Genomic DNA, 27,428 nt, shown 5'->3' with positions numbered 1-27,428 from the left:
AAAGTCTGATTCACAACGGAGTGCATCACTACATAGTACAAAACAAAGTCGCTTCCCGTCTGTCCCTATGTATGCTTAGATCTTTAAAACTACGCAACGGATTATGATACGTTTTTAAATAGATAGAGTGATAAAAAAGGAAGGTTTATGTATAATTTGTTAACCCGTGCGAAGCCGGGGCGGGTCGTAAATTTATAAAATGAGAAGTAAGAATGAAATAGAAGTAAAGTGTATTTTTTTATTCGGTAGACTAAAATGACATTTCATTGTATGAACATCATGTGTCATTCCATACTATGAAATGTCATTTTAGTCTACCGAATAAAAAAATACACTTTAGAAGTACACAATTTTGTAGACACATTCACTGCCAGCGCGAGCTACACGCTACGGTAATAGCTAATAACGCATTTATTCCGAAAAACGCCTACAAACGAAGAACCCGCCTAGCGGGTTGCTGGCAGTGAATGTGTTAAAGTTGGCCCACCTTAATAGAAGATATAGTTCGTTTTTTTTAGCATTAGAAAGAACTTGAGAGAAGGTAAGCGATTTTGACATGTCTTTTAATTGAAAAACACTTTTTAAAAATCAATAACTATTACTTATGAAAGCAGAAGACTATAAAAGATCGTATTAGATTCATAATTGTTACATATTTACCATAACTTATTTTTAAAATGTGTTTTTCAATTAAAAGACATATCAAGATTGTTTACCTTATTTCTAATGCTAAAAAAACGAAGTATAGTAAATGAGTTGAAAAAAAAAAGATATAAGCAAAGCCTTAAGTCATAAATAAGATTTTCAAATGTATTCTTAAAAATCTTTGAAAATTCTTTTATGCATACCGTCCATTGCGAATCATACAAATCAAGAGTCAACGCCAAAAACAACAAACGTCTAACACCTATTTAATACTCGGATTTCAACGTGGCACAGTCAGCAGCAATAGTTGCTAAGCGGGCGAGGTGTTCAAAATGATCTTGACGCGACTTTATTGTTAAGAGAACAAGAGCGCCTCAAGGTAATTTTGAACACCTCGCCCGCTTAGCAATTTCTGCTGCTGAGTGTACTACCACTAAGTCACAACGATTGTATTTTTAGACGCGAAACCTTGGTGTAAAGTGCGGTTATCCAACGTGGGGAAATCCGGTCATTGACCCGATACTATGTGTATCGCCTGATATCCTTGGTTTTGGTCAAAAATCGTCAAAAATAGATGACGTAGGTAATTTATGAACCGCTCCCTACCTACATAGGTTAGTGCATAAAACAGCCGGTTAGGGGTCGTTACAAAACGTAAATTGATGTCAACATAAGTTCTGGTCAAAAAGCAGAAAAATCTTTAAAGTATATAACTTAAAAATAACGCCTAGGCATGAAAGAACAGCTCATTTCTCAGTTTGACATGCGGACATGAATAGTTTTTTTTTAATTCGCTCGTTTTGGCAGCTTTGGTAACACTGTAGCGACGGGTCAACGTACGATGTTCCCCTTGCTCGGTCACCGCACCCTTAACGTCTTAAAATAACCGCTGTAACTTAAGGCCAATTCACATGGTACAAGTTTTAGGGCGAGATATCAAATAACACCTATAATAATGCCTATTTTGCATACGAGTGCTGTTTTCAGGCGATAATGTTGCCTAGTTTTAAGCTTTATGACATACCAGTGCAGTTTCCGTGGTGATATATTTCGGCCCTGTCTCCTATCGTACCTCGGGGCATCAGAGCGCAAACATGGAGTCCTGGTCTTCCTTTTTGATCTGGCGGTGGCGGGGGGTGGTGTTGGTGGTGGGGGGGTTGGTGGTGGTGGGGTTGGTGGTGGGGTTGGTGGCGGGGGGGAGGGAGTCAGCGGCGGCGGCGCGGGACGCGAGGAACTTGTCAAAGTCGCTGCTAGTCACGCTCTCGGCGGTGCCGTTGGCTTCTGATGCCGCCTAAACATATTATTATTTATTAATTAGAATCGGGTAAAAGGATCGATATCAAAGCGTTTTCGTCCCCCTAATTTCTTTGGGCACAGTTATTGACAAACTATTTCGATATTTTAGGCTGCTAAACTACCAACTGGGACCATCAACTGACCAAACAACTAGAAATGTGGAGATTCCTGTGCTATATAAAAAAGCCAATTTGTGAAAGCGTAGCAGCGTTAGTGTTAAGATAAGATAAAGATAAAAAATTGTTTATTCAAGTAGGCATAATTACAATGCGCTTATGAACGTCAAATAAAGCTAACCGGCTCCAACCCTACACCTCTGCCCCGAGAAGATTTCAATCCCCCCTCAATTGGAGGAGGGTATCCCAATATGGGACCGGCAACAAACCCGGCGGGACTCATCTTTTTTTTGAAAAGATGAGCTATTAAAAAAAAATTACATCTTATAATTAATATGCATTACGAGAAAATAAGTAAAAAAAATACATAATACCGTGTTGGTTTACATTTTAACACATTCACTGCCATCGGTGCGTCGACCGTCATACAAGTTTGTTCCTAGGCCACGCCCCCTGGCAATGAATGCGTTAACGTCCATTTCCCACCTTCAATTTTCTAACAGTGTCCAAACAATGTGAATGTTGCTATAATTATTAGTATGTTGGTATAAGTCAAGTTTACCTAAAAATTGTACAATGTTTTAGGCATCTTTGTATACGGAAAAACTTTGTTATCATTTATTCAAGTTAATTATGATGATGATAAGTGATGGGTGATTAGATCTAAGACGGGTGGGTGGGATGTAGGTTAGTGGTGTGACAATGATTACTGAAATACAATAAAAAATGAAAGCAAGATACAATAGTAAAAGAAAGCAAAGAAATGATATAAAAAAATAAAATCACACCTTTTCTTGGGCGAGCCAAGCAGCGATTTCGTCAATCTCTCTTTGGTCCATTTCAGTGGGCTGTGTAAAATAATAATAATATGAAACAAACCGGAATTAACAAAAAGTAGAATTGCCTACTAGAATTACAATTTGGACTACACCAAACCATGAACCAAGTATACCTACTTAAGTCATAAAAGTAAAAAAACATAACAACATTTATATTATGTATATATTAGTTACTTACTTTTAAAACTAGTAAAATGTTTAAGTACTATAGCCGTTTTTTTGCATAAAAAACTTTTATGAATGAACAGTAATTACAAATATAGGAAAAGTAAAAAAACATAACAACATTTATATTATGTATATATTAGTTACTTACTTTTAAAACTAGTAAAATGTTTAAGTACTATAGCCGTTTTTTTTGCATAAAAATCTTTTATGAATGAACTGTAATTACAAATATAGGAACGTGTGTAGGTATTGTTATTACGTATATTCCACAGTAACATCGATACTACTAAAGCTTTGGATTCCTCCGAAAACGGTGCCGTCATATTACGGCCGCTATATAGCGTTGAATGACGTCACTAGAACGTTGTCTATGTAAACAAGATGGCGCGGTTTCCTAGACGGCGTTACGTTACGTTGATTATCAACGTAACGTAAGATGACGGCCGTCATGACGGTGTCGATAGTTTCGTGAACGTTTTATTAGATAGCGGTGACGCCATTTTGAATAAATGACACGAGATTTGAATAAATGATTCCGTACTACGATTATTTTCCTCTTCTCTTGTCAGTAGGAAAAGGCGCGAAATTCAAATTTTCTATGGGACGTTATCCCATCGCGCCTACATTTTTCAAATTTGCCGCTTTGACCTTGGTGGATGATGGTGTGTTATGACGCCGTGGTACTTTCCACATGTCGCCACCGTAAAGACGGCCGTCTTTTGCGGCCGCTATATGACGGCCGTCATATGACGGCACCGTTTTCGGAGGAATCCAAAGCTTAAGCAAATTGAATCTATGACATGGAGTAGGTACATTTTGATGTGACTTTCTAATCACCCACGTATATGGACAGATAAAAATAGCTCTGTTGAAGTGGGATAAAAAAAAAACCGGCCAAGTGCGAGTCGGACTCGCGCACGGAGGGTTCCGCACCATCAACAAAAAACAAGCAAAAAAACGGTCACCCATCCAAGTACTGACCCCGCCCGACGTTGCTTAACTTCGGTCAAAAATCACGTTTGTTGTATGGGAGCCCCACTTAAATCTTTATTTTATTCTGTTTTTAGTATATGTTGTTATAGCGGCAACAGAAATACATCATCCCACCAAAAACATTTTCATGTAAAATGTTGCCAAGACGAAACCACAAGGCTCACACTGACAAAAAGTTATCAGATCTCTTGTAGAGCTAAGCTTCTAACTCTACAAGCCCTAACTTCACAAACCTACACCTTAGTCAAAATATGTGGCTTGACCGTTTCGCTACTGTCACATGGACGTAAGGTGAAAAATGTATTCACTATTCATTATTTTTTATAATACAATAGTTCTTGGAGTAACGAAACGGCCAAGCCACATATTTTGACTAAGGTGTAGAGTTTGTGAAGTTAGGGCTTGTAGAGTTAGAAGCTTAGCTCTACAAGAGATCTGATAACTTTTTGTCAGTGTGAGCCTTGTGGTTTCGTCTTGGCAACATTTTACATGAAAATGTTTTTGGTGGGATTTCACTTCTTTTTGTAAGTTGCTTCCATCCCCTAATTTAAAGGGTTGCGCGTGTGATTTAAAGTACTATTAAAAATCCTGAAATACGTACCTCGGGGCATCTTTTATACATCTGCTTTTTACTGATTCCCCATACAAACTTCAACCCTCTTTTTCCCCTAACGCCCTTTTCCACCCCCTTTTCGTCGCCCGTTTTGGGGTTGAAAACTATTCTATGCCATTCCCCATTATAAAAAAATCTACGTACCAAATTTCAACTATTAATCGGTTCAGCGGTTATTGATTTCCCATACAAAAATCCACCCCCCTTTTCCCCCCCTTAGGAACAAAAAATTTCAAGTTTTTGAATTATTTTGTTGTTTGTGTTCTAATACTATCTTACATACCAAATTTCAGCTTCCTAGGACTTCAGGAAGTACCCTAGAGGTTTTGATGATCAACAGTGAGTGAGTGAGTCAGTGACGAAATTGGGGTTTTTTAGATATGAATAAGATCTTAAGTATAAGAGCTATGCAATTGAAATTTTTTATGTTTAATAAGTCCACTATTGACATCATATCCCGAGAATTTTGTTTATCTGGTATAATCCAAACCCAAGTTATGAGGGTTCAAAAAAACGACGAAGCGCTTCGAGAAAAGGTAGGTAGTGCCCTTGCGCTTCGCTTTGCTCGTCTTGCGTCTCAGATCTGCGAAAATTTCAACTGTCTAGCTATCACGGTTCGTGAGATACAGCCTGGTGACAGACGGACGGACGGACGGACGGACAGCGGAGTTTTAGTAATAGGGTCCCGTTTTTACCCTTTGGGTACGGAACCCTAAAAACAACGGGTTGCACTCAGGGAGTGCCGGCAGAAGTGAAAACTCAATGACTAGTGCAAAATGCACTATGTATAATTGAGGTTAACGCCATCTAGCGTTATTTCGTCGCATTACTTGAAACCCCTAAGCACATCACTGTTAGTACTCGAGTTATATTAATACCAGTTAAAGCGACTCACTAGATGGCATTTAAATCAATAAAGAAAAACTCAATGACATTACATGTAACAGTTTTTCGATCAGGTCACGTGTCCGTCTTACAGTCACGTGATCGTCTTACGGTCACGTGATCTGTCGCGAGTTTAACATTTTTTCCCCACCTCAAAAAGTGCGCAGCGCCGATATAGTACATTATTGTCGAGGTTCGGAAGTAGCTACTTGCAGGCTGAGGATTCGTTTTAAACGGACGACCTTGGGAGTCCATTTAATTGAATCCGAAGCCAGCAAGTAGCCTTCCAACCGAGTCATATATAGTGCTTTTCTCAAAAATGGTGCAAGAAATAGAAATATTTTACGAAAGCAACGTTCTAATTTTCACATAAAAAAGTAAAACCATTAAAAAGATATGCTTGCCGCCTTAAAAAAAAAAGAAGTATTTTTCTGCTGAAAATACACCAACCTATTTGAGATACCTAAATAGTCGCGGTACCAACATTAAGCCTGTAACAGACTATCGCACCGCACCGCGACCTTGTAGCGTCGCACCCATAAGTGAGAGCGAGAAAGAGATATCTGTTTCTCGCTCTCACTTATGAGTGCGACGCTCCAAGGTCGCGGTGCGGTGCGATAGTCTGTTACAGGCTTTATATAATAATAAATGCTGGTCATCTGTTTGGCTGTTTAAGGGACCTATGCCTTCATTCGATATGGCCATTTAAAGTTTTAAAAAGTTTGGAACTCGTTATATAATGGAATTTGTATGCAACATTGCAGTCCCGAAATCGAGACTGCAATGTTTTTAACTTTTTAATTTTTTGAATGACCATAAACTACGCACTTCGCGACCTATTTTTTAACCGGCAACGTCGACTTTGCCGTCCATTTTTGAGAAAAAGAAGTTTTCAATTCAATAAAAACCTTGAATATCTAAATTAGTAAAGATGATGACGGCTGAATGACTCACCGCAGGCTGTCCTTGCGTGGCGCGCTGGTTGGCGGCGGAGGCGAGTCCGCCTGACGTCTGCTCTTCCAGGTTCGCGGCGTAACTGCTCCTGTATTATATTCAGACAAACTTTTTAAACAAGTTGCTACGTTATCAACATACCCCGCAACGGAGCTAGCAAAACCGTAGCATATGACAGTTTTGTGTCAGGGTTGGCGATTATGATGAAACATTTTGCTTTAACTTTATTGTATGTGAGATTAATAAAATTGATCGAGAACCTTGTTGACCCTCTTCCGATATAACCCGGTTCAATTTACTGTCAAATAATATAAATTAACAGGTCAATGTCAATATTAGATGCGTCTCAATGTATCTGTTATTTTGTTTATAAAATCACGTTTTTTTTTCGCATTTATTTAAAATATTAACATGGAATTTTTATTGCTTGATAATATTGGTGTGTTTGAAAACAAAGAAAATATATTTTTTGTACTTTAGTTTATGCGTAGTAGTGATAACCCTGACGTACAACTGCTACAGATTTGCTAGCTCGGTTGCGAGGTATGGTTATCAAACATTTATTCCGAAATATGACATCGTCTTATATAGGCTCTAAGCATCATCATCATCATGATCCTGGCGTCAATCCCAGCTGTGCCGGGGCGCGGGGCGCGAGGACCCGGGGTCCGCCTTCCGACTCCTTCGTGTCCACTTTGCCCGATCTTCGGCGTCCCTGGTGGCGAGTCCGTTGGCACGCATGTCCTCCTTAACGACATCAAGCCATCGCTTCCTGGGCCGGCCTTTTCTTCCCGTACCGGGAGGAGGCGGCATGGCCAGGCATTTGTTACCCACGTAACTTGCCGGTCTGCGCGAGACGTGGCCATACCACTGACAATCCAACCTCTAGACTGAGTTTAGGCCAATTCTTTCATGAAACCGATGTTGCCAAAAATACGGGGGTGCGGGGGGGCGAGATGAGCGAATCCCGTGCCGTGATTGGTCCGTTCAAAGACACGGACCAATCACGGCACGGGATTGACTCGAAGATGGAGTAACGCTACCGTATGTGTGGCAGAGGGGGTAGCGCGACTATGCTATGTCTAGAAGTTGGATTGTCTGTGGGCCATACCAACGAAGGCGGCACTCTTGCAGTTTGTCAGCGATGTCACGCACGCCAAGACTACCCCGGATGTGGGCGTTTTGGACGCGATCCTTGCGTGAAACTCCGCACATCCAAACATATATAGGCTCTAAGCATAGATGGTAGTATCCTAATAGATGTGGTACACGCGTGCGTCCGTGAGGGACAAAACTTAGGCAATGCGACACTATGATTGGTCGAATTTATTTGTCGCCCACTATAATCCATACTAATTTATGGTGGGGAATAAAAAAATGTGAGACTATGACAAGGACAAACAATAATAGCGCTTTCGCTGCTAGTCCTACTGAAAGATACATAAGACTATCCCGTTCGGTCATTTCCCCCCACCCCTCATGTCTGATCCAGTTAAAATACTAGATCCTAGTATTTTACTTAGAGAATTAATACTACTGTTATCTAGTTTACTTCGGGAGCTGTGACATTTTTGGGGTGATTTGGACAGTAAACTAAACATAAATATAAGCTTGAACACAAACAAATCAAGAATTAACTTGTCGGCTGTTTTAGCTTCGGCTTTTTTGGGCTGACTTGGGCGAGTGCGAATCCTTATTTGTGTATGCGGCCTGTGCTAGCCCAAATTTAAGCATCCTTACTGTTTTCAATCTTATGTCTCCCTCCCTTATCTCCGTCTTATTTATGTTAGATGGCGAGTTAACCCGTGGAGCGGTGCCGTGTGGTGCCGACATCAGAAAAGAATAGCACCACCCCATCTCGTTCCGTGGGTGTCGTATAAGGCGACTAAGGGAAAACTGGCGACAGATATGCATATGAGCAAGGCTCGCCCGTATCCTTAGCGGGGTCCTTGCTCACAATTGCTCACAAGAGCTGCGCGCGCGCCACATCGAAAAAAAAAAAAAAAAAAAAAAAAACCTGTGGAGCGCACAGAAACAAGAATAGTATGGAGTTACCATCACACGTGTCTTGGTAGGGCGCTCCACGGGTTAATAAGTTATTGACCAAGCGAACGTGTCCAAAAGACGAACACTGTATAGTGTATCATATTGGTCCTCTATTTGCCCAACGATTCTTTCCAGCTTTAGGTATTATACAAACTACCATATAATTTAGTTTGTGAACTATCTTGTCAAAGACCAAGCTAAAAAAATAGTTTTGATTAATAGGGGGTATTACTGGAATGTTCTGCCGTCAGAATACAGCACTAGCACCCATCGTAAAGCATAGAGTGACTTATACATACTGTGCCTTAAATTGTTTTTTGACAAGTTTTCATAGACAATAAAATATGACATTGACACAAATCGAAACTCAGCTATGTATCTGCCTCTTTATCGCTCAAATATGCAAGAGTGATAGAGAGGTTAGATAACAAATTATCGACTCTCTCGTTTGCGGTAAACCCTCAGATTGTAAGTAATTATGGTAGTGGCGCCCCCTACGCAGAGTTTCGCGTAATATTCCCTATTATAACACTGACGTTACAAAAACTTCATAAAACAACATGGGATTTTTTTCTCAGAGATGTGATAGTAAACTGTTGTACAGGGTGGCCAACTTAGAGGTATACAACTTTTTTTGTAGCCATTTTATTTTGACGGTAAATATGACAGTTATTGCATGAAAATTAGTTTGTGTAGATACGGCAAATTTATTATGGAGCGTTTTACGACGGAACAACTTGTTTTAATCATTAAAAACAATAGAAACATTAAAAATAACGTTTCCCGGTCGATTAATTTCGAGAAACGGTGACATTGACTGGCCCCCAAGATCTCCTGAATTAACAGCTCCTGACTTTTTTCTGTGGGGCTATCTAGAGGGACGTGTCTATGCTAATAGGCCAACGAACCTTCAGCAATTAAAACAAAATATTCGAAACACTGTCGCTGAGATAACGCCAGAAATGTGTGAAAAAGTGATGAAAAACGCGATGAAAAGGGTTCGCATCTGCCATGCTGCTAGAGGTGGACATTTGTCTGACATTATTTTCCATGTGTAATTGCTGACCCTACATATTATATTTAACAAGGAATAAAAAAAGACCCTTGAATTTTAAGAACCCTTATTATATCACTGTTGCATAAACTACTATTTTCTACTCCAGCACTTAAATGTGTCAATTAAATGACTGACAGTGATATCTAAAGCAATGTCATTTGAATGCTTTGTCTATAGGCTCATAAGATGACTGCTAGCAGTCATCTTATGAGTATAATACAACTGCTTTATTTTTTTTAAAGATACAAGTTCCGATCATCTTGATTGAAAGAGGTATGTTTTCATTTACAATAATAACTCTTTTTTTTTAAATAATAACTCTTTTTTTTTTAAATAATAACTCAATTTTTTTTAAATAATAACTCTTTTTTTTTAATAATAACTCTTTTTTTTTTAATAATAACTCTTTTTTTTTTTTCCTGCAGCTGTTATAGAAAAAGTAATGTATGCAACAGCTCATAATTGGTTCTTAAAATTCTCGGGTCTTTTTTTACCCTTAACCCTTATTATATCACTGTTGCATAAACTACTATTATGTTTTATAGAATAAAATTTCAAAAATAAAGTGTATACCTCTTATTTGGCCACCCTGTAGATAGAATTTGCTTTGTTGTTGCTCACCCGGTTTTGTTGTTGTCGTAGCTCACGTTGCGGGACTGTGCGAACATGTCGAACTCGTCCTTCGAACTGGCTGGAGACTTGTCGGGTTGGGCGTCTTTTACGGCTGGAAATACAATAATACATGTTACATACCAGGGATGTTGCGAACATCCGCATCCGCATCCGCAACCGCGGAACTTCCGCATTATTTTCAACATCCGCATCCGCATAAAATCGATGCGGAGCTTATGCGGATGCGGATGTCGAACAAGTCGGTACAGGAACGTCTTAGCGGCGGCGTAAGTGCTAGGTAATTTCGTAATTACCTATAACGAAATCGTCTAGATCCAGAAAAGTCAGCCAAGTTACTGTTTATTAAATATAACGCACCTATATTCTTGTTCAAATACTAAAATTTTCGTTTTTTTTTTAATAAAAAAATACTAAAAATGTAATATTTGACGTTTTCTAAGTACCTAATCCTGACATCCGCATCCGCATCCGCGTCCACGGATGTCAAAAAATCGGCATCCGTAACATCCCTGTTACATACATGTTATGTAAAAGAAGAATATTGGGAAGACAAATCTATACACCTTTTGAACAGAGTTGATGATAAAAGCTTTTTATTTGGGTTCATTTGAACTTAACGCCTTCATTAATAAGGATTAGGTACAGTCGCCATCAGATACATCGGAGCGGCTAAGTCGCTCACAAATATCTGAACACGCCTCTATTGTCAGGGCGTTAAGAGAGCGTGTTCAGATATTGTGAACAGCTTGGCCGCTCTGACATATTTGATGGCGACTATACATACATTTTATGTGAAAGAAGATTATTGGGAAGACAAATCTATACACCTTTTGAACAGAGTTGATGATAAAAGCATTTTATTTGGGTTCATTTAAACTGAACGCCTTCAAGAATAAGGATTACTATAAAAGATGCTCATATTTTAACTCACTTAGCTTGGTAATATCAGGTATATCGTCACTCAGGTCGATAAGCGCATCATCATCGTTTTTCTTTGCTGAAAAAAAAAATGTTTTTTTTATACTACTTATTTATATTCATATTAGAATAGAATAGAAATAGTTTATTCGTGACAATAAAGATATAACAGATTAAACAGGGGAACAAAAATAAAACTTACACTTAACATTACAACACATATCATTTTTTTTATACCACATAGGTGGCAAACAAGCATACGGGCCGCCTGATGGCCTGATGGGTTGTGTCCAACATAACATGTAAAATAACCACGAAATGGTCCCGACTCAGCATGGTGTTAGCCTGGATGGACCAACGCTGGTTTTCCGTCGGGGCCAAGGGCGAGTGAAGCACGGAAAGTACACAACATTTAAATAATTAACAATGGCAATAAAACAAACAAATTGGAAAGAAATAAATAACCATAATACATACATATTATAATTAAATTTTAAGGAAATAAAATAAAAAAAAAAACTAAAAAGAGATAAAGGCGATAAAACGAAAATGTCGTATATTCATATTACATGTCGTTTTTCATAATTACATTAACAATAAAAAAAATAAAAATAAGAATTGACAATTAAGTTAATTAAAATTAGCATAATAAAATACAATATCAAATAAAAGTACTAACATATACCTACAGTTACCGTTAGTTATTACTAGTTACTACTTACAGTTAGTTGCAGTTACTTAATCTTAATACAAGCCAATCACTAATTATGTGAAGAGCCCTGAATAATAGTGATTTTAGCAAATTAAAAAATTAACGCACCAATGCTCTAAAAACATCAGTATAGTACGGCCCTTCTGAGGTGAACTTGTTAAGGTCGCTTCAAACCTTAATCTTTCAAACAAAGGCCATTGTCTCTATTATCGCAAAACCGCTAGCTCCAAACTTAGCACGTGCCAGTACAACATTCATATTGAAAAACAACCGGTATCGTCATAGTATTAAGGTTCAGGTACATATATCTAGGTCTGTTAGGTCGACTTACGGGTATCAGCAGAAGGCACGCCCATAGCCGCCCCCAGTATGGCGGAAGGAGTAGCACCGCCGGTGGCGGCATTTCTGGATACAGAATACACAAATTTTGGCTTCCTTCAAATTATTATATGTATAATGTATTTCGTATACGAAGAGAGGCCTATGCTCAGCAGTGGGTGACTGAAGGCTAAAATGATGATATGTGACGTCCCACGGATAAAGGTACCTTATGGCCGTTGGCGCTTACGCTATTATTAACGCCGCTCCGCCGCCGCGCGCTATTATTATTGCGGCGCTATGCGACGTAAGCGCCAACTGCCATAAGGTACCTTTTGTCGTGGAACGTCACATATTTTGTGTGGCCTACCTACGATAACAAGCAAGACTAAAATGTTTAAAACCTGTTTATTTTTCCTTTGCCTGTCTTAAGAGATATAAAAATATTACGTTTTGAGGACAAAGTCATGTCTTCAGATAAGTTTGCAATTGGGTACTTTTCTATACTTAAAATAAATTATATCACACCGTGCACAAAATAAAGCACCAGATAATTATTAGAAAAACATAGATAGTTATTTTTAAACACAATTTATATTTAATATATCGGATTGAAATACAAAAAGTAGGCGAGTTGACCGTGACGTTACTATAGCTGGTCAATCAAATCTTGTCAGTAAAAAAAGGCGCGAAATTCAAATTTTCTATGGGACGATATCCCTTCGCGCCTACATTTTTCAAATTTGCCGCCTTTTTCTACTGTCAAGATCTGGTTGACCAAGTATATACTCGTTTTCATAAAAATTGCATACTAGCAAATCGTTCTGACAGTTCTAAAAAAGAAGCTGATATGACTAGTAGGAAAGTACCTAATTGATCTGTTTTTCTCGAAAGTGGCATGTCAATCTAGTAACTAATAAAAAAGTAATACTTAATACGAACTAAACATTTTTACAGCGTCATCGTCATTCCGACGTAAGTACCAAGTAGTCGCGTCCGGTATAAGTGGCCTCGGTATGGCGTCTTATTACGGTCAGCGGGGAGTCGTCTATAAGGCGTCTCAAGGGATGTAATTGAGAGGGTAACCTTGATAGCCCTAGCGTAGCTTAAGAGCCAACAGGAGTGGTCATTTCTCCATACAAACGTACTCGACTGTTTCCTCCGTGGGTTTTGAAGCTAGAGCAATGATTTTTTCAACACAGATTAATATTGTCAATATCTGTGTCGAATCGTTTTGATTTTTTTGATATTTTTGTTTTTTAAGGCACTAGAGCCCTTCAAAAATGGCCAAAATGGCCCAATTGACTATGCCGCAATGAGAGGCGCGATATTCAAAACTGATATCAATTAGCCAAAAAAGCAAAACGGTCCGACACAGATAATTTCATAATCATTTAGATTTCCAAATTTGGTTACGATTGGTTAAGTTTTGGAGGAGGAAACAGTCGAGTAAGAAACCTCGATTTTTGAGATTTTTACGCAGGATTTTTCGCCTTGTCCTTATCGCACTAGTTTTAGGAGCCGCTTCCGTTAGCGAGACGGGTATATTTACCTAAAATATTTAAATCTCAGCTCCCAGGTATTAGTCTAATATTATTAGTGTGTTGCCATAGTAACCTATACGATTAGACTAATAATATTAGTCTAATATCTTTCGAGAAATGGGCCCCTGGTCGTTGGCGTGCAGGAGGGCACCAGTGAGGGGTGACTCGCCGAGCCGCGCGACTAGCTCGGCCACGCGGGTTTGTCTGCTAACTTCTGTAATCTCACCTGTTGTTGAGGAGGCGGGCGTGGCGTAGCAGTAGATTGTTGAGCTGGTCGTTGGCGTGCAAGAGGGCACCAGTAAGGGGGGACTCGCCGAGCCGCGCGACTAGCTCGGCCACGCGGGTTTGTCTGCTAACTTCTGTAATCTCACCTGTTGTTGAGGAGGCGGGCGTGGCGTAGCAGTAGATTGTTGAGCTGGTCGTTGGCGTGCAAGAGGGCACCAGTAAGGGGGGACTCGCCGAGCCGCGCGACTAGCTCGGCCACGCGGGTTTGTCTGCTAACTTCTGTAATCTCACCTGTTGTTGAGGAGGCGGGCGTGGCGTAGCAGTAGATTGTTGAGCTGGTCGTTGGCGTGCAGGAGGGCACCAGTGAGGGGTGACTCGCCGAGCCGCGCGACTAGCTCGGCCACGCGGGTTTGTCTGCTAACTTCTGTAATCTCACCTGTTGTTGAGGAGGCGGGCGTGGCGTAGCAGTAGATTGTTGAGCTGGTCGTTGGCGTGCAGGAGGGCACCAGTGAGGGGTGACTCGCCGAGCCGCGCGACTAGCTCGGCCACGCGGGTTTGTCTGCTAACTTCTGTAATCTCACCTGTTGTTGAGGAGGCGGGCGTGGCGTAGCAGTAGATTGTTGAGCTGGTCGTTGGCGTGCAGGAGGGCACCAGTGAGGGGTGACTCGCCGAGCCGCGCGACTAGCTCGGCCACGCGGGTTTGTCTGCTAACTTCTGTAATCTCACCTGTTGTTGAGGAGGCGGGCGTGGCGTAGCAGTAGATTGTTGAGCTGGTCGTTGGCGTGCAAGAGGGCACCAGTGAGGGGTGACTCGCCGAGCCGCGCGACTAGCTCGGCCACGCGGGTTTGCATCGCGCGAAGTGTGTCCGCTAATTCCTGTACAATTAAATAAAAACGATACTTAAACTATAATGTTATTTTTATTCCTAGGAGTGTAAGTTTTCAAATTATCCGACACGATATCGGATATATGTACAACCTGGGGGCCTAGCTAAGATGACAATCGTTTGCAGAAAGCGAAACGCCAAGGTGAACGTTAAAGTGATAACACACTTATGGGTGCGATGCACGCGAGTGAGAGCGAGAAAGGGATATCTTTTTCTCGCTCTCACTTATAGGTGCGACACACCAAGGTTGCGGTGCGGTGCGACAGTATGTTACCACTTTTAATAATACAGCGTTTCGTTTCATTTTCTGGAAACGATTATCATCTTAGCCCTAGGCCCCCAGAATCTAATATTTATTCATGCAAATCCTTATTTCTAAAATGAAAGCATTAATGGGATTTGAGTATATAATCTAGTCATAGACTAGGAATCCTCTAGACGGAGTTTAGAGCAATTATTTCATGAAACCGATGATGCCAAGAATACTGGGGTGCGGGGGACGAGGTGAGCGAGTCCCGTGCCGTGATTGGTCCATTCAAAGACACGGACCAATCACGGCACGGGATTCTGACACTTTGACTCGAAGATGGAGTAAAACTACCGTATATTTGTGGCAGAGGGGGTAGCGTTACTATGCTCAGTCTAGAGCAGGGATGTTGCGAACATCCGCATCCGCATCCGCAACCGCGGAACTTCCGCATTATTTTCAACATCCGCATCCGCATCCGCATAAAATCGATGCGGAGCTTATGCGGATGCGGATGTCGAACAAGTGGGTACAGGAACGTCTTAGCGGCGGCGTAAGTGCTAGGTGATTTCGTCATTAACTATAACGAAATCGTCTAGATCCAGAAAAGTCGGCCAAGTTACTGTTTATTAAATATAACGCACCTATATTCTTTCTCAAATACTAAACGTTTCGTTTTTTTTAAACAAAAAAATACTAAAAATGTAATATTTGACATTTTCTAAGTACCTAATCTTGACATCCGCGGATGTGAGCCTTTAAATATCCGCATCCGCATACGCGGATGTCAAAAAATCTGCATCCGCAACATCCCTGGTCTAGAGGATGTCTTGTCTGTGGCTTACATTGAGCAGGTCTATGTCGCTCTGGTGTGTGGCGGCGGGCGGTTGTGCGGTCAGCTCGTTCAGCATGTCCGACATGACCGCCATGTTGGCCTCCACAACGGCCAGGTCTCCGCGAAGCTTGGCCGTTTGGCTGTCTGATAGTGTCACCTGGAAAATACGTGGATTAGACAGATAACCAACAGGTCAAAGATACCTAAATGAATGTAAATAAGTAAATAATATCTGGAAGACCGAGCAAAGCTCGGAAAACATATAAAAACTCAATAATGCGCGTTTTCCCAGGGATAAGACCTAGCTAGATCGATTTTTCGCCCCCAAAAACCCCCATATAGAAAATTTCATCGAAATCGTTAGAGCCGTTTCCGATATCCCCGAAATATATATATGTACATATACATTAATTAATTAATAAATAAATATAAAAGAATTACTTGTTTAAAGGTATTACGTAGATGTGCTATCTTCTAGTCCAAGTTTCAAGGTACAGGAGGTAAGGCAATATAGTGAAAAACCTTTTTTTTGTGTTAAATCTAACGGGTTTAATGTTGATTTTTATATATGGTTAAATTTTTTACACCAACCATTGTTTAAAAGTAAAAATGTCTTTCCATGGAAAAGGCTTCAGTTGGCAACTACGCCAATTTTACTTTTAATTAATACAAATTATGACACCAATCTTCAATCCACTCAAGATACCTTTTTAATGAACAACACAAGACAAAGGTCAAAGACAAATCTTACCTACCTCGATAAAGATACAGTTAAGGAAATAAAAGTTCGCCTCTTTTCCGCTCTACTGCCGATCTGTGTCGGCGTTATTGCCTTGAACGTTCGACAGTACTATTATTCTGTTTGGGACTGTACTATAGTTCGTTTTTTTAGCATTAGAAAAAAGGTAAACAATCTTGACGTGTCTTTTTATTGAAAAACACTTTTGAAAAATGAGTCACGGCAAATATGTAACATCATCATCATCATCATATAGAACAGAATCATATACGATTATTTACATTCTTTTGCTTTCGTATTTAAGTAATAGTTTCTGATTAAAAAAAAGCGTTTTACAATTAAAAAACACGTCAAGATCGCGTAGTCTCTTGCTAATGCAAAAAAAAAAATAACTATATACCATGCTAATGAACCTTTGCATCACTTTTATTGTGTCGAACAATTTTGATTTAAAAAAGTGACTAGTTTTAATATATTTAATTATCGCTCGGCTTTTTTTATCTCTACACTAACTTTTTAACTCACCCGGGCACATATCGTTCTCAACAGCTGGCTATGATGTCGCGAAATATATTGTGTAAGGATATGCATGAGCACCGATACCATGAAATCTGTGCAGATATTAAAGAATCGCTTCTTAAATAGCGCCAAAGAGAATAGATGCCTATTTTCTGGAGCGCTATGATGCTAGGAGAAGGATACTCCAAAATAAAACCCGGAAACTCATGATTGGAGTTTCCGTAAGGCGCAAGTAGGGTCCAACCTGAAATAAGCGGCAGATTCCTGCAGCTGACCTGTCTCCACACGTATTGGTTCACCTTTCTTCTGGGATAAGATTGAAGCTGAGATGTTAATGCATCCTTAATTAATTCCGTCGCAGGCGGTGTAATGGCTTACACCATAAATCGTCTGATGATTGATAATGCAAGCGCTTTGGTTCAAGCCATTATGTTATAGCTGCTTCCCTCTAGAGTCGCATTACGCATTACCATGCGTAATGCGACTCTAGAGATATTTAGAGTAGTAACTCTAACGGTCGGTTGCACCAATCTGTTTGTCATCGTTAAAGACTTCGCTAAATTTTATTGTATGGAATGTTTCATAGTAAACCGCCGCGGCGCGCCGGGCGACGTTAATCAGTCTGTCAAGTGCGGATGGTGCAACTGGCACTAAGGGTCGGTTGCACCAAACCGTCTGTCACCGTTAAAATTTTATTGTATGGGAAGTTTCATAGATTTCTACTGCATGTTAAAAATGGTTGGTGCAACTGACCCTAAGTATTCTAATTTGTAACAGTAAAAGGTACTTACAGTGCTAGGTGGTATTTCTGTGGGCACATGGCTGGGTGACATCTGTGGTGGACCACGAGCCGGAGAGCCGACCGGCGCGTCTCCGTCTGGTACGCTCTGCAAATACATCGCGAAGTTATACTTGGTCAACCAGATCTTGACAGTAGAAAAAGGCGGCAAGTTTGAAAAATGTAGGCGCGAAGGGATATCGTCCCATAGAAAATATGAATTTCGCGCCTTTTTTAGGGTTCCGTAGCCAAATGGCAAAAAACGGAACCCTTATAGATTCATGTCTGTCTGTCTGTCCGTCCGTATGTCACAGCCACTTTTCTCCGAAACTATAAGAACTATACTGTTGAAACTTGGTAAGTAGATGTATTCTGTGAACCGCATTAAGATTTTCACACAAAAATAGAAAAAAAAAACAATAATTTTTTGGGGTTCCCCAATTTCCCCATACTTCGAACTGAAACTCAAAAATTTTTTATTCATCAAACCGTATGGGTGTGGGGTATCTATGGATAGGTCTTCAAAAATGATATTGAGGTTTGTAATATCATTTTTTTCTAAACTGAATAGTTTGCGCGAGAGACACTTCCAAAATGGTAAAATGTGTCCCCCCCCCCCTGTAACTTCTAAAATAAGAGAATGATAAAACTAAAAAAAATATACGATGTAAGTACATTACCATGTAAACTTCCACCGAAAATTGGTTTGAACGAGATCTAGTAAGTAGTTTTTTTTTAATACGTCATAAATCGCCTAAATACGGAACCCTTCATGGGCGAGTCCGACTCGCACTTGGCCGCTTTTTTACTGACAAGATTTAGTTGACCAGCTATAGTTTACATAACATTTGTGTAAGGTGAATGTGAGGAAGAGGAATACCACGAGCAGGCTATATGGGTCAATCAACTATTTCTTGTTGTTATCCTGTCCCATCAGCGAGGAGACAATAGTAGCATAGATTGTTAGAACTGCTGTACCATGTTCTACTAACATGCTCAGTAGTCCCATTATGGAAAGGTCTTATAACTACCATAAAATGCAAGTTTGGTTCATTTAAATATGAAAAACCTAGAATTTTAAGTGACAGGAGACAGTAACCATAGCAACGTGTGACAAGAAACAGTTAACCCATATACAACTAAAAGCAAAGGCAAATGTCGTGTCTTACAGGGACCTAAAGAACCTGGCCGATCGCGAAAACTAGTGCATACTCCACCGACAAGAGTCATGCTCTTAAATTATGATGATGATGAGGTAAATGTGTAGGAGCATTAAACTACTTTTATTTATGGGACCGACTCTGAAATCATGTACGAAGTTTTGGCTGTCCCATAAAAAACCACTCGACAGCTGATCTGCTAAGGGTGGAATCACATCTGTCAGCATCGAGCCGCGTTTTGTATATGAGAAATCGCTCGTTAGTATGAAAATGCGTACGCATCGGAAAGCTGAAAGCATGCGTACGCATCTTCATACTAACGAGCGATTTCTCATTATATAAAATGCGGCTCGATGCTGACAGATGTGATTTCACTCTAAAATGTATGACCCGCCAATGGGAAAGACCGGTAAAAACTAAACGTATGCGGCGTTCACTAGACTTATATCGACCCGATGAACCGTGATTACCTTTTGTATTGTTTTGTATTCCAGTCGATATAAGTCTAGTAAAACTAACCGTGAAACTGTAGACAGCGTTGTCGACTATGGTACATTTTTTATGAAATGTACGAAATGTATCATCATCTTCCTCGCGTTGTCCCGGCATTTTGCCACGGCTCATGGGAGCCTGGGGTCCGCTTGGCAACTAATCCCAGTAATTGGCGTGGGCACTAGTTTTTACGAAAGCGACTGCCATCTGACCTTCCAACCCAGAGGGTAAACTAAGCCCGTATTGGGATTAGTCCGGTTTCCTCACGATGTTTTCCTTCACCGAAAAGCGACTGGTAAATATCAAATGATATTTCGTACATAAGTTCCGAAAAACTCATTGGTACGAGCCGGGGTTTGAACCCGCGACCTCCGGATTGCAAGTCACATGCTCTTACCGCTAGGCCACCAGCGCTTTTTTTAAATGTACGAAATGTATGAAACACTTAATGTATGAATGTAGCAGCTTACCCTTTGTGGTGTGAATATAGGCGCCATAGCATCCAGGTCGGTCATAGGGAACTCCACGCCTTTTGTACGCAGCTCATTGTACACCTGGCCAACGCCCTGAAAATAAATCGCTCATCAGAAAACGTTTTTGTATTGTAGGTACCTACTAGAAACGGAATTGGAAGATGTTATGAAAGATTCCTCTAACCCACAGACAATCCAACCTCTAGACATAGCATAGTCGCACTACCCCCTCTGCCACACATACGGTAGCGTTACTCCATCTTCCGAGTCAATCCCGTGCCGTGATTGGTCCGTGTCTTTGAACGGACCAAGCACGGCACGGGATTCGCTTACCTCGTCCCCCCACACCCCCGTATTTTTGGCAGCATCGGTTTCATGAAAGAATTGGCCTAAGCTCAGTCTAGAGGTTGGATTGTCAGTGCTCTAACCTAACCATATTTCCATTTCAGTAGGTATCTGTTCAAAAATAGACCTTATATTAGTGTAGCTACGTTCATATTCCGTATGTTACCTGCAGTTCCGGCTGGCTCGAGAACGCATCAGCCCAGCATTGGATGAGGCTCAGCACTTTTTCTTGGACCACGGTAGGTGGATCATTCTTAGGCCCGATCAGTTTTACCTGTTAACAATTAACATAACTATTTTTAATGTTTAACAAGCAGAAACGTCTGCGATCGATGCTATTAACCAGAGGCGGTGAGTTCAAGTCTCACCCAAGAATAGTTATTTTCGATACAAGTGCGAAAAAGAGGAAATTCGAAACGAGTGGCGATAAATTAAAACACGACCGAAGGGAGTGTTTTAAATCGACACAAGTTGCGAATTACCTATTCGCACGTGTATCGAACAACGTTTTACAGTACATATGGCACTTTAAAGTTTCGACATACGCACGAAAAGTACTATTTTACGCACTAGTGCGGAAAAGTAGCCCCATATGTACTATAAAGTAATTTGTCCACTTTTAAATTTAAAAAAATTAACATAACTTATCCATACTATAACATTATTCAATGCGTAACTCTGTTGAATAATTTTACAGTTTAGACTCACTTGTTTTAACATGTCGCGCGAGTGGCTTAAAACAAGTGAGTCTAAAGTTTTACCGTAACATTATTCAATGTTAGTATGTCTCACAACAGTTTAAATTCGATTGTAACTCTGTTATATTTTTACGGGTAAACTAGAAGTAGAAAGCTATAGATTTTGACGCCCAGCAAGGACTTACATTTGTCCTTACATTTCTCATAATTTGCCAGCAAAAAAACGGACTTAAAATTTTAAACTAAGAATTCAATTTTGAGGCTCTAGTAGAGCCGCTCTACTGACCCGATATCGAGTTCAGAGGTATCGAAGATCAGGGTTGTTAAGACATCGAGTCCTAATTAATAAACTATTATAGGATCAACGACGATTAGGTACTATGTATATGCATTTGCCAGTTTAGTCACCATTATGGTATTTCAAGGAAATTCACCTATAGGTACATATTAAACATTTACCTTAAAAACAAATTAAGCTTAATGTGTATGTTAATTTATTTTATAATTAAAATATACAAAACAATTGAGTAAGAATGTTGGTTAAAAATAAACCCGTTTTTTATCATATTACCTATATTATCTATCAGAACTAGTTTTTTTAATTGATCCAATGTAGCGCGGTTGCACAATATTATATGCCAACAATTTGATGGTTTATTTTGTTTATTTTTTTACTACAACCTAATTGTTTTCTCAATTAATAATCTTTCTAATGTTACCAATTTACTTCGTGGTTTGTTATCAGGGTCATCCCGAACATTCCTATTGCATCTCTTTTCTTTTTATGTCCAATGAAAGTGATGCACCCAACCCAAAACCCAAACTACGAAAACTAACATACACCCTAAGGATAATAATTTTTGCGCATATTCTAATATGTAATGAACTAATGATTGCTGCAAATTGTCGAATGCTTACTCCGCACATTGCACGTGAATCGCACTCGAAAGCCGCTAGTCGCAAATGTCGAGTCATTGGAAAGTTCGTTCTTTGTCGCCGAGTAACAATTTAACAAATCACAAATACTATGTTCAGATTGAAGTGCAAAAAATTTTGCGAATCAAATTAACTTTTGTGTTTTTTTCACGCAATAAATGTGGGCCGCTCCACAATTTGTGTGTAGACACAATACTTTGTGTTTTTGCTGGTACAGGCCGCATCAAATAGATAGTGACTAAGTAGCCAAATATCGTAACACACCTTTGTTACCATAGAAATAAGGATGTGTGCCATTCGAATGGCGCCCGGAAGCCGTAAGTCGCAAAGTCAAGTCATTGGAAAGCGTCACTGAACGACAAAACCACAAAAAATACTATGCTCAGATTGAAGGTGTGAAAAATTTGCAAATCAAGTTAACATTATTCACATTATAAGGCTGCCTTTCCAGTCTTTCCACTGAGACATGAGCGGAGATGAGTGGAGACGTGCCGGAATCAACCAATAGCATTGGCTGTAAGCCACATCTCCGCTCCGCTACGCTCCGCTCCGCTGGATTACAATAAATACTATTGGTTGATTCCCGCCCGTCTCCTCTCATCTGCGCTCATCACCGCCTCGGTGTAAAGGTAGCCTAAATCAGGAGCTGGTCTACATTTGTATGTAGATATGTTTTAGATCCACACACAGCTTGATGCTGTTATACCTAAGTACACAAAGATGCTTATTGTAAAGTGCAAGCATCTCATTTCAAGTCATCAAGGCAATATAAAGCGTCCCTATACGATTGCAAGTAGATTTTATATCAGTTGAAGGCCACAGTGAATCACTGTGCAACACAATGTATGCACTTGTCTGGAGACATCTAATATGTTAACTTATGTATATTGGTATTAATATACCTACATATACATATATATTTGATAAGTATGTCTAATTGTCTACATGTTATGTAAGCACGTAGACGTAGCCCTAGGGAAATGCAAAATATGTGGTTGATTATGATTAATTATCTGAAATAAAAATTAATTGAAAATGACGTAGTTTTTCGCATGAAAAGATGTGGTTAATACCTATACCAATACTTGTATATTGTGCTTAAATATTTATACTATATATTTAATAGTTATTTTCGATACAAGTGCGAAAAAGAGGAAATTCGAAACGAGTGGCGATAAATTAAAACACGACCGAAGGGAGTGTTTTAAATCGACACGAGTTGCGAATTACCTATTCGCACGTGTATCGAACAACTTTTACAGTACATATGACACTTTAAAGTTTCGACATACGCACGAAAAGTGCTTTTTTACGCACTAGTGCGGAAAAGTGCTTTTTTACGCACTAGTGCGGAAAAGTAGCTATATGTACCAACCATATGTATGTAACCATATGTACTGTAAAAGCAAATTCGGTATTAGGTACCAATACTTTTGGGGTTAAATGCTTGCCTGTAGAAAAGAACAAATGCGTCTCAGACTAGGTCTATTCTAATCCAGAAAGACTAATTAGAATTCACTTATTATCTTTATAGAAAACTAGCCGAAAGCGATCCGAAAGTTCAATGTTGTATGTTTCGGTGCGGCTGAAAGATTTGGCGGTTTTTTAGCCGAAACATGATTTGCCGAAACCGAAACTTAATTCAGTCGGACACTATTTAAGAGTAATGGCACATACTAATAAGTAGTTAGGTAGAACCTTATAGTGATGGAAACTCATACTCAAGTAAAATACTTTTTTGGTTTAAGAAATCAATAAGCTGTTAATCCAATAAAACTGTCTGCATTATACAGGTACCTTGGAAGCTTAGCATTCAAGACACCCACTTAAGGTATTTTGAAGTCAAACAATAACGAAACTTAATGCAATCAAGTTATGATTGCAATTTAAATGGCAACGTAGAATGATTTAAATCCTGAGGCATTGATACTCTGTTCAAGTCTATTCTATCATCATAACGTTTTGTATTATTATTGTTTACAGATGGAACATATTTATAAGGCCTGAGATACACTTGTAGGTAAGTTTTACTTCCGTAAGGATAAAGGATAGGGACACCGCTATACCTACTACAGAAGGAGAGATAAATATCGTTATCACATTCTAACAAATAAGTGTATCTTGGGCCTTAGACAACTCGCGGTCACCACAAAATAGCTCCCATGCCAAACTGATTTAGTAGGTAAGATAGTGCAACCGCTGATTTCAGTAGGTATTACGTTACGTTCACAATTACAATCTATACAATCTACATATCGTCACTCCTACTTTGAAAAAATCTCGTATCTCACACTGCTACTCAAAGTCAAAACGCAGTAACTCTGTATGCATCCCATACATAAGTTGGTCAAACCAATTTGTCAGTAAATAGAAACAAAAAAACTATACTCATCCTTTTCTTTTGGGTGCTAGTACTAGTGTAAGACAAAGATAGTTTGATTCTCTCTGTCTATGTTTGAAATGAGACAGTCCTTTGACACACTATAGATACCACATTTTTCTTTTGATTGACAGAACAAGATAACAGTTTTTTAAGTAGTCACGATATTATAGAGTCCCTCTAAGCTGGCTTTGCACCGGCTTGAATATAACAAAGTGAAGTATTGTCATATTTTCATCGAATTTGACACGAATGATATATTGTTTGGAAGAGATTGCTTTTTAGCGATAAGACAGCCTGTAGTTTACCCTTACTTGAGTTGCTGTACTTGCTGTATTCATTGCATTGTTTTCTGTGTTGAGGTGTGAAATAAAGAGTATATGTATTTATATTGTATTGTAGGTACTGTATTGCCACATATTTTGTAATGTAATGCTGATTATTTTTTATGTAATTATTTGTCAATAAAAAATCCCCAAACGTACTGTGTCGATTGTTTTGTGGGCGTCGGTCCTTAAGTTGAATAATATAAAAAATACATGACCTCATACCTATACATATACAGTCAAGATGTGATTCTTATGTTATAGTTGTAACAAACGGTAATAAAGATATTTGATTTATTACTATGCCTCAACTCTTGTTCTCATACCTACTCATAGCAAATGGTTTTGTATTTCTATGAAAACATTTAAGATGTGTGCCTTAGAGCCACCCCACACCACACTAGCGTCTCCCGAACGCCGGCGTCAACTCTATGGCTGCTGCTCGACGCAACGTTGGCGCAACTGCGCAGCGACGCCATTTTCCATAACGCTGACTAGACGCCGACGCTGAAAAGACGCTCGTGTGCGGTGGCCCTTATAAATGGTTGATACCGACTGGTAGAAGTGATATGGACTGGTAGAAGGTTTGGCTGCATATAGCTGATTTGTTTTATTTTATGTTAAGTAAGTGAAAATGTAATATAAAAAAAACTAGTTAGTAGTCCCAATACTCAGCTTCTACTAGACCGCCTGAGTGGTAAACCTATAATTTTACAATTTTAGCTTTAGTAAATTTATATCGTAACAAGGATAATTGCTGTAACACTGCGACAAGGAATTAAAATATGAAATTTTAAGGAAAAAATTGCAATAATTGATGCACATATGACATAAGTGTATCTTTGTATACAAAAAAAGATCTCTGTCATCTGATAAAGTAAAAAGCAATAAAAACGCATCATTTTATAAATATGAAACTTTTAACACAATGCAAACCATTTTCACTGCTATTACGTGTACATTTCTATCGGTTAAGGTTATATCATTCAAATGTTGAGAGCAATGTCGTACATTTGAATATCACCGGTTCCTATCAAGCAATGCCAACTTATCTGATAAAGCCATGAGTCAGCTAGTTCAGTGAACTTCGTAATACTAATTATCTATATAGACACTAGACAGCGGGGCAAGTAGTGCAATCTACTTAGCAGTAAAATACAGTAACAACTCTAATCCCCACTTTAACTACTGGCATAGACAATGAAAGATTAAGACACATAGGGTAAATAAGATTAAGGCAACCACATTTTTATGAAAGTAACACCCTGTGTTACACTGGTGTAATAAAGCTACACCAACTCCAACCCTATTACACCACTGCCTCGAGAAGATTTAAATCCTTCCTCAATTGGAGAAGGGTGTCCCAATATGGGACCGGCAACAAACTTGGCGGGACACATCTATTCAAAACATTACATCTTAAAATTAGCATGCTTTACGAGTAGGTAATAAAGATATTTACTACAACACAAATATTTCAAAACAGTTTTCTATGATCTTAATCATACGATGACTCACCAATTCTGAGATAAACTCCTTATTGCACACCAACACATGGAAGGATTTGCTGCAATTCTTCACGCAAGACTCCAGAACCGTCAGGGTGTACATCACCACAGTGTAGTTTTTTCCCGCACTCTGCGTCAGTCTTTTCCGAATAGCTTTTATAGCATCCTTAGGCCCGTCTGCGGTACTGTTAATGATATCGCATATTTCCATGTTAAGTGCCCAGTTTTCTGATGGTAGAGAGCCATCAGTAGCTTGTTCTGAAAGTTAATAAAGTAAATTAACAAGTATTCACCACATCCTGAGTCTGTGTTATATGATACATGTAACAAACAACAAGTACTATGCAGTTTCCTATATGCTAACAACATCCTATTTATTGTACTTCTGTGTTTGAAGTTAATGTAGATATCATGAAATTAATAAGTTTTGTTTATAGTTGCGTAATTATTACATGTTTTCATCATTGAATGTACGAATCGGCATATCGTCTGATTAAGCCGTAATTTAAACATATACATCAAACCATTAACGAGGGTCAAAGTTATTAGCACCTATGTGAGTTATTTATATGTTAAATAGTTACGTTTCTAGAGCAATAACAGTATACTTTTCTTACAACATCTTTATTTCTAAAAGTCATAATAAATAAACAAATCATCATATGACAAAGAGAAACTTGTATTTTCCTGATAAATAGTGCGCAACAAAAAGGAAAGGACACTTATCTAAAAACACTTCGGAGAGATGTGTCCTGTAAACTGATATTGTAGAGAATTCAATAGTTACCTATCTTCTGGCCTACCGGCGTAGAAAACGGATTCCCTACACCAAAAAAGGACATTTTAAAGGATTTCTTGAATATTTATCAAAATAGGTTTCACCGATTTCACTTGTCACTGCAAAACGCAGAAATGTCAAAATACAGGGTCATTTGGATGGAAAGTTATAATGGCCAATATTTATTTTCTAATTTTATAAATTTTATTCTTAATTTTTGATAATGCTTTACAAAATTAATAAAATAAACCTTTTTCTGATACAAATTACATATTTCTTTAATAAATTGTAGTCTAGAAATCTAGGCATCTAAATCAATGCGTTTCGTTTTTACCTTGGTCATAACCAAAGAGTAAAGTAAGTATA

At 39.1% G+C, this 27,428-nt stretch overlaps 2 protein-coding genes across 2 annotated transcripts in view; both read right to left on the bottom strand.

The window, feature by feature from the left end:
- Positions 1 to 27,428, bottom strand: part of LOC134651902 (protein FAM135A) — a 148,906-nt gene that overhangs the window by 5,804 nt on the left and 115,674 nt on the right. The gene's annotated exons all lie outside the window — the stretch shown is intronic.
- LOC134652031 (TOM1-like protein 2) lies at positions 1,701 to 27,217 on the bottom strand. The gene is made up of 13 exons (XM_063507184.1): positions 27,072 to 27,217; positions 26,295 to 26,542; positions 20,603 to 20,710; positions 20,089 to 20,184; positions 17,980 to 18,075; positions 15,941 to 16,087; positions 14,689 to 14,837; positions 12,207 to 12,280; positions 11,177 to 11,242; positions 10,234 to 10,336; positions 6,510 to 6,597; positions 2,846 to 2,905; positions 1,701 to 1,936 (listed from the first exon to the last, which is right to left on the bottom strand). Exons 1-13 carry the CDS (start codon positions 27,124 to 27,126, stop codon positions 1,727 to 1,729), a joined length of 1,500 nt encoding a protein of 499 aa, XP_063363254.1. The 5' UTR covers positions 27,127 to 27,217; the 3' UTR covers positions 1,701 to 1,726.

This window comes from Cydia amplana, chromosome 11 (assembly GCF_948474715.1).
Source record: "Cydia amplana chromosome 11, ilCydAmpl1.1, whole genome shotgun sequence".
Classification (NCBI taxonomy): domain Eukaryota; kingdom Metazoa; phylum Arthropoda; class Insecta; order Lepidoptera; family Tortricidae; genus Cydia; species Cydia amplana.
This window is presented reverse-complemented; position numbering and strand designations above follow the sequence as displayed.

Excerpts from the sequence above, each read along its gene's own strand:
- LOC134652031 (XM_063507184.1), bottom strand. The coding sequence starts at position 27,126 with ATGTCCTTTTTTGGTGTAGGGAATCCGTTTTCTACGCCGGTAGGCCAG. Across the intron at positions 18,076-20,088 it reads CTATATTCACACCACAAAGG|AGCGTACCAGACGGAGACGC; the intron begins GTAAGCTGCTAC and ends ATGTATTTGCAG. Across the intron at positions 16,088-17,979 it reads CAGAAATACCACCTAGCACT|GTGACACTATCAGACAGCCA; the intron begins GTAAGTACCTTT and ends CGTATTTTCCAG.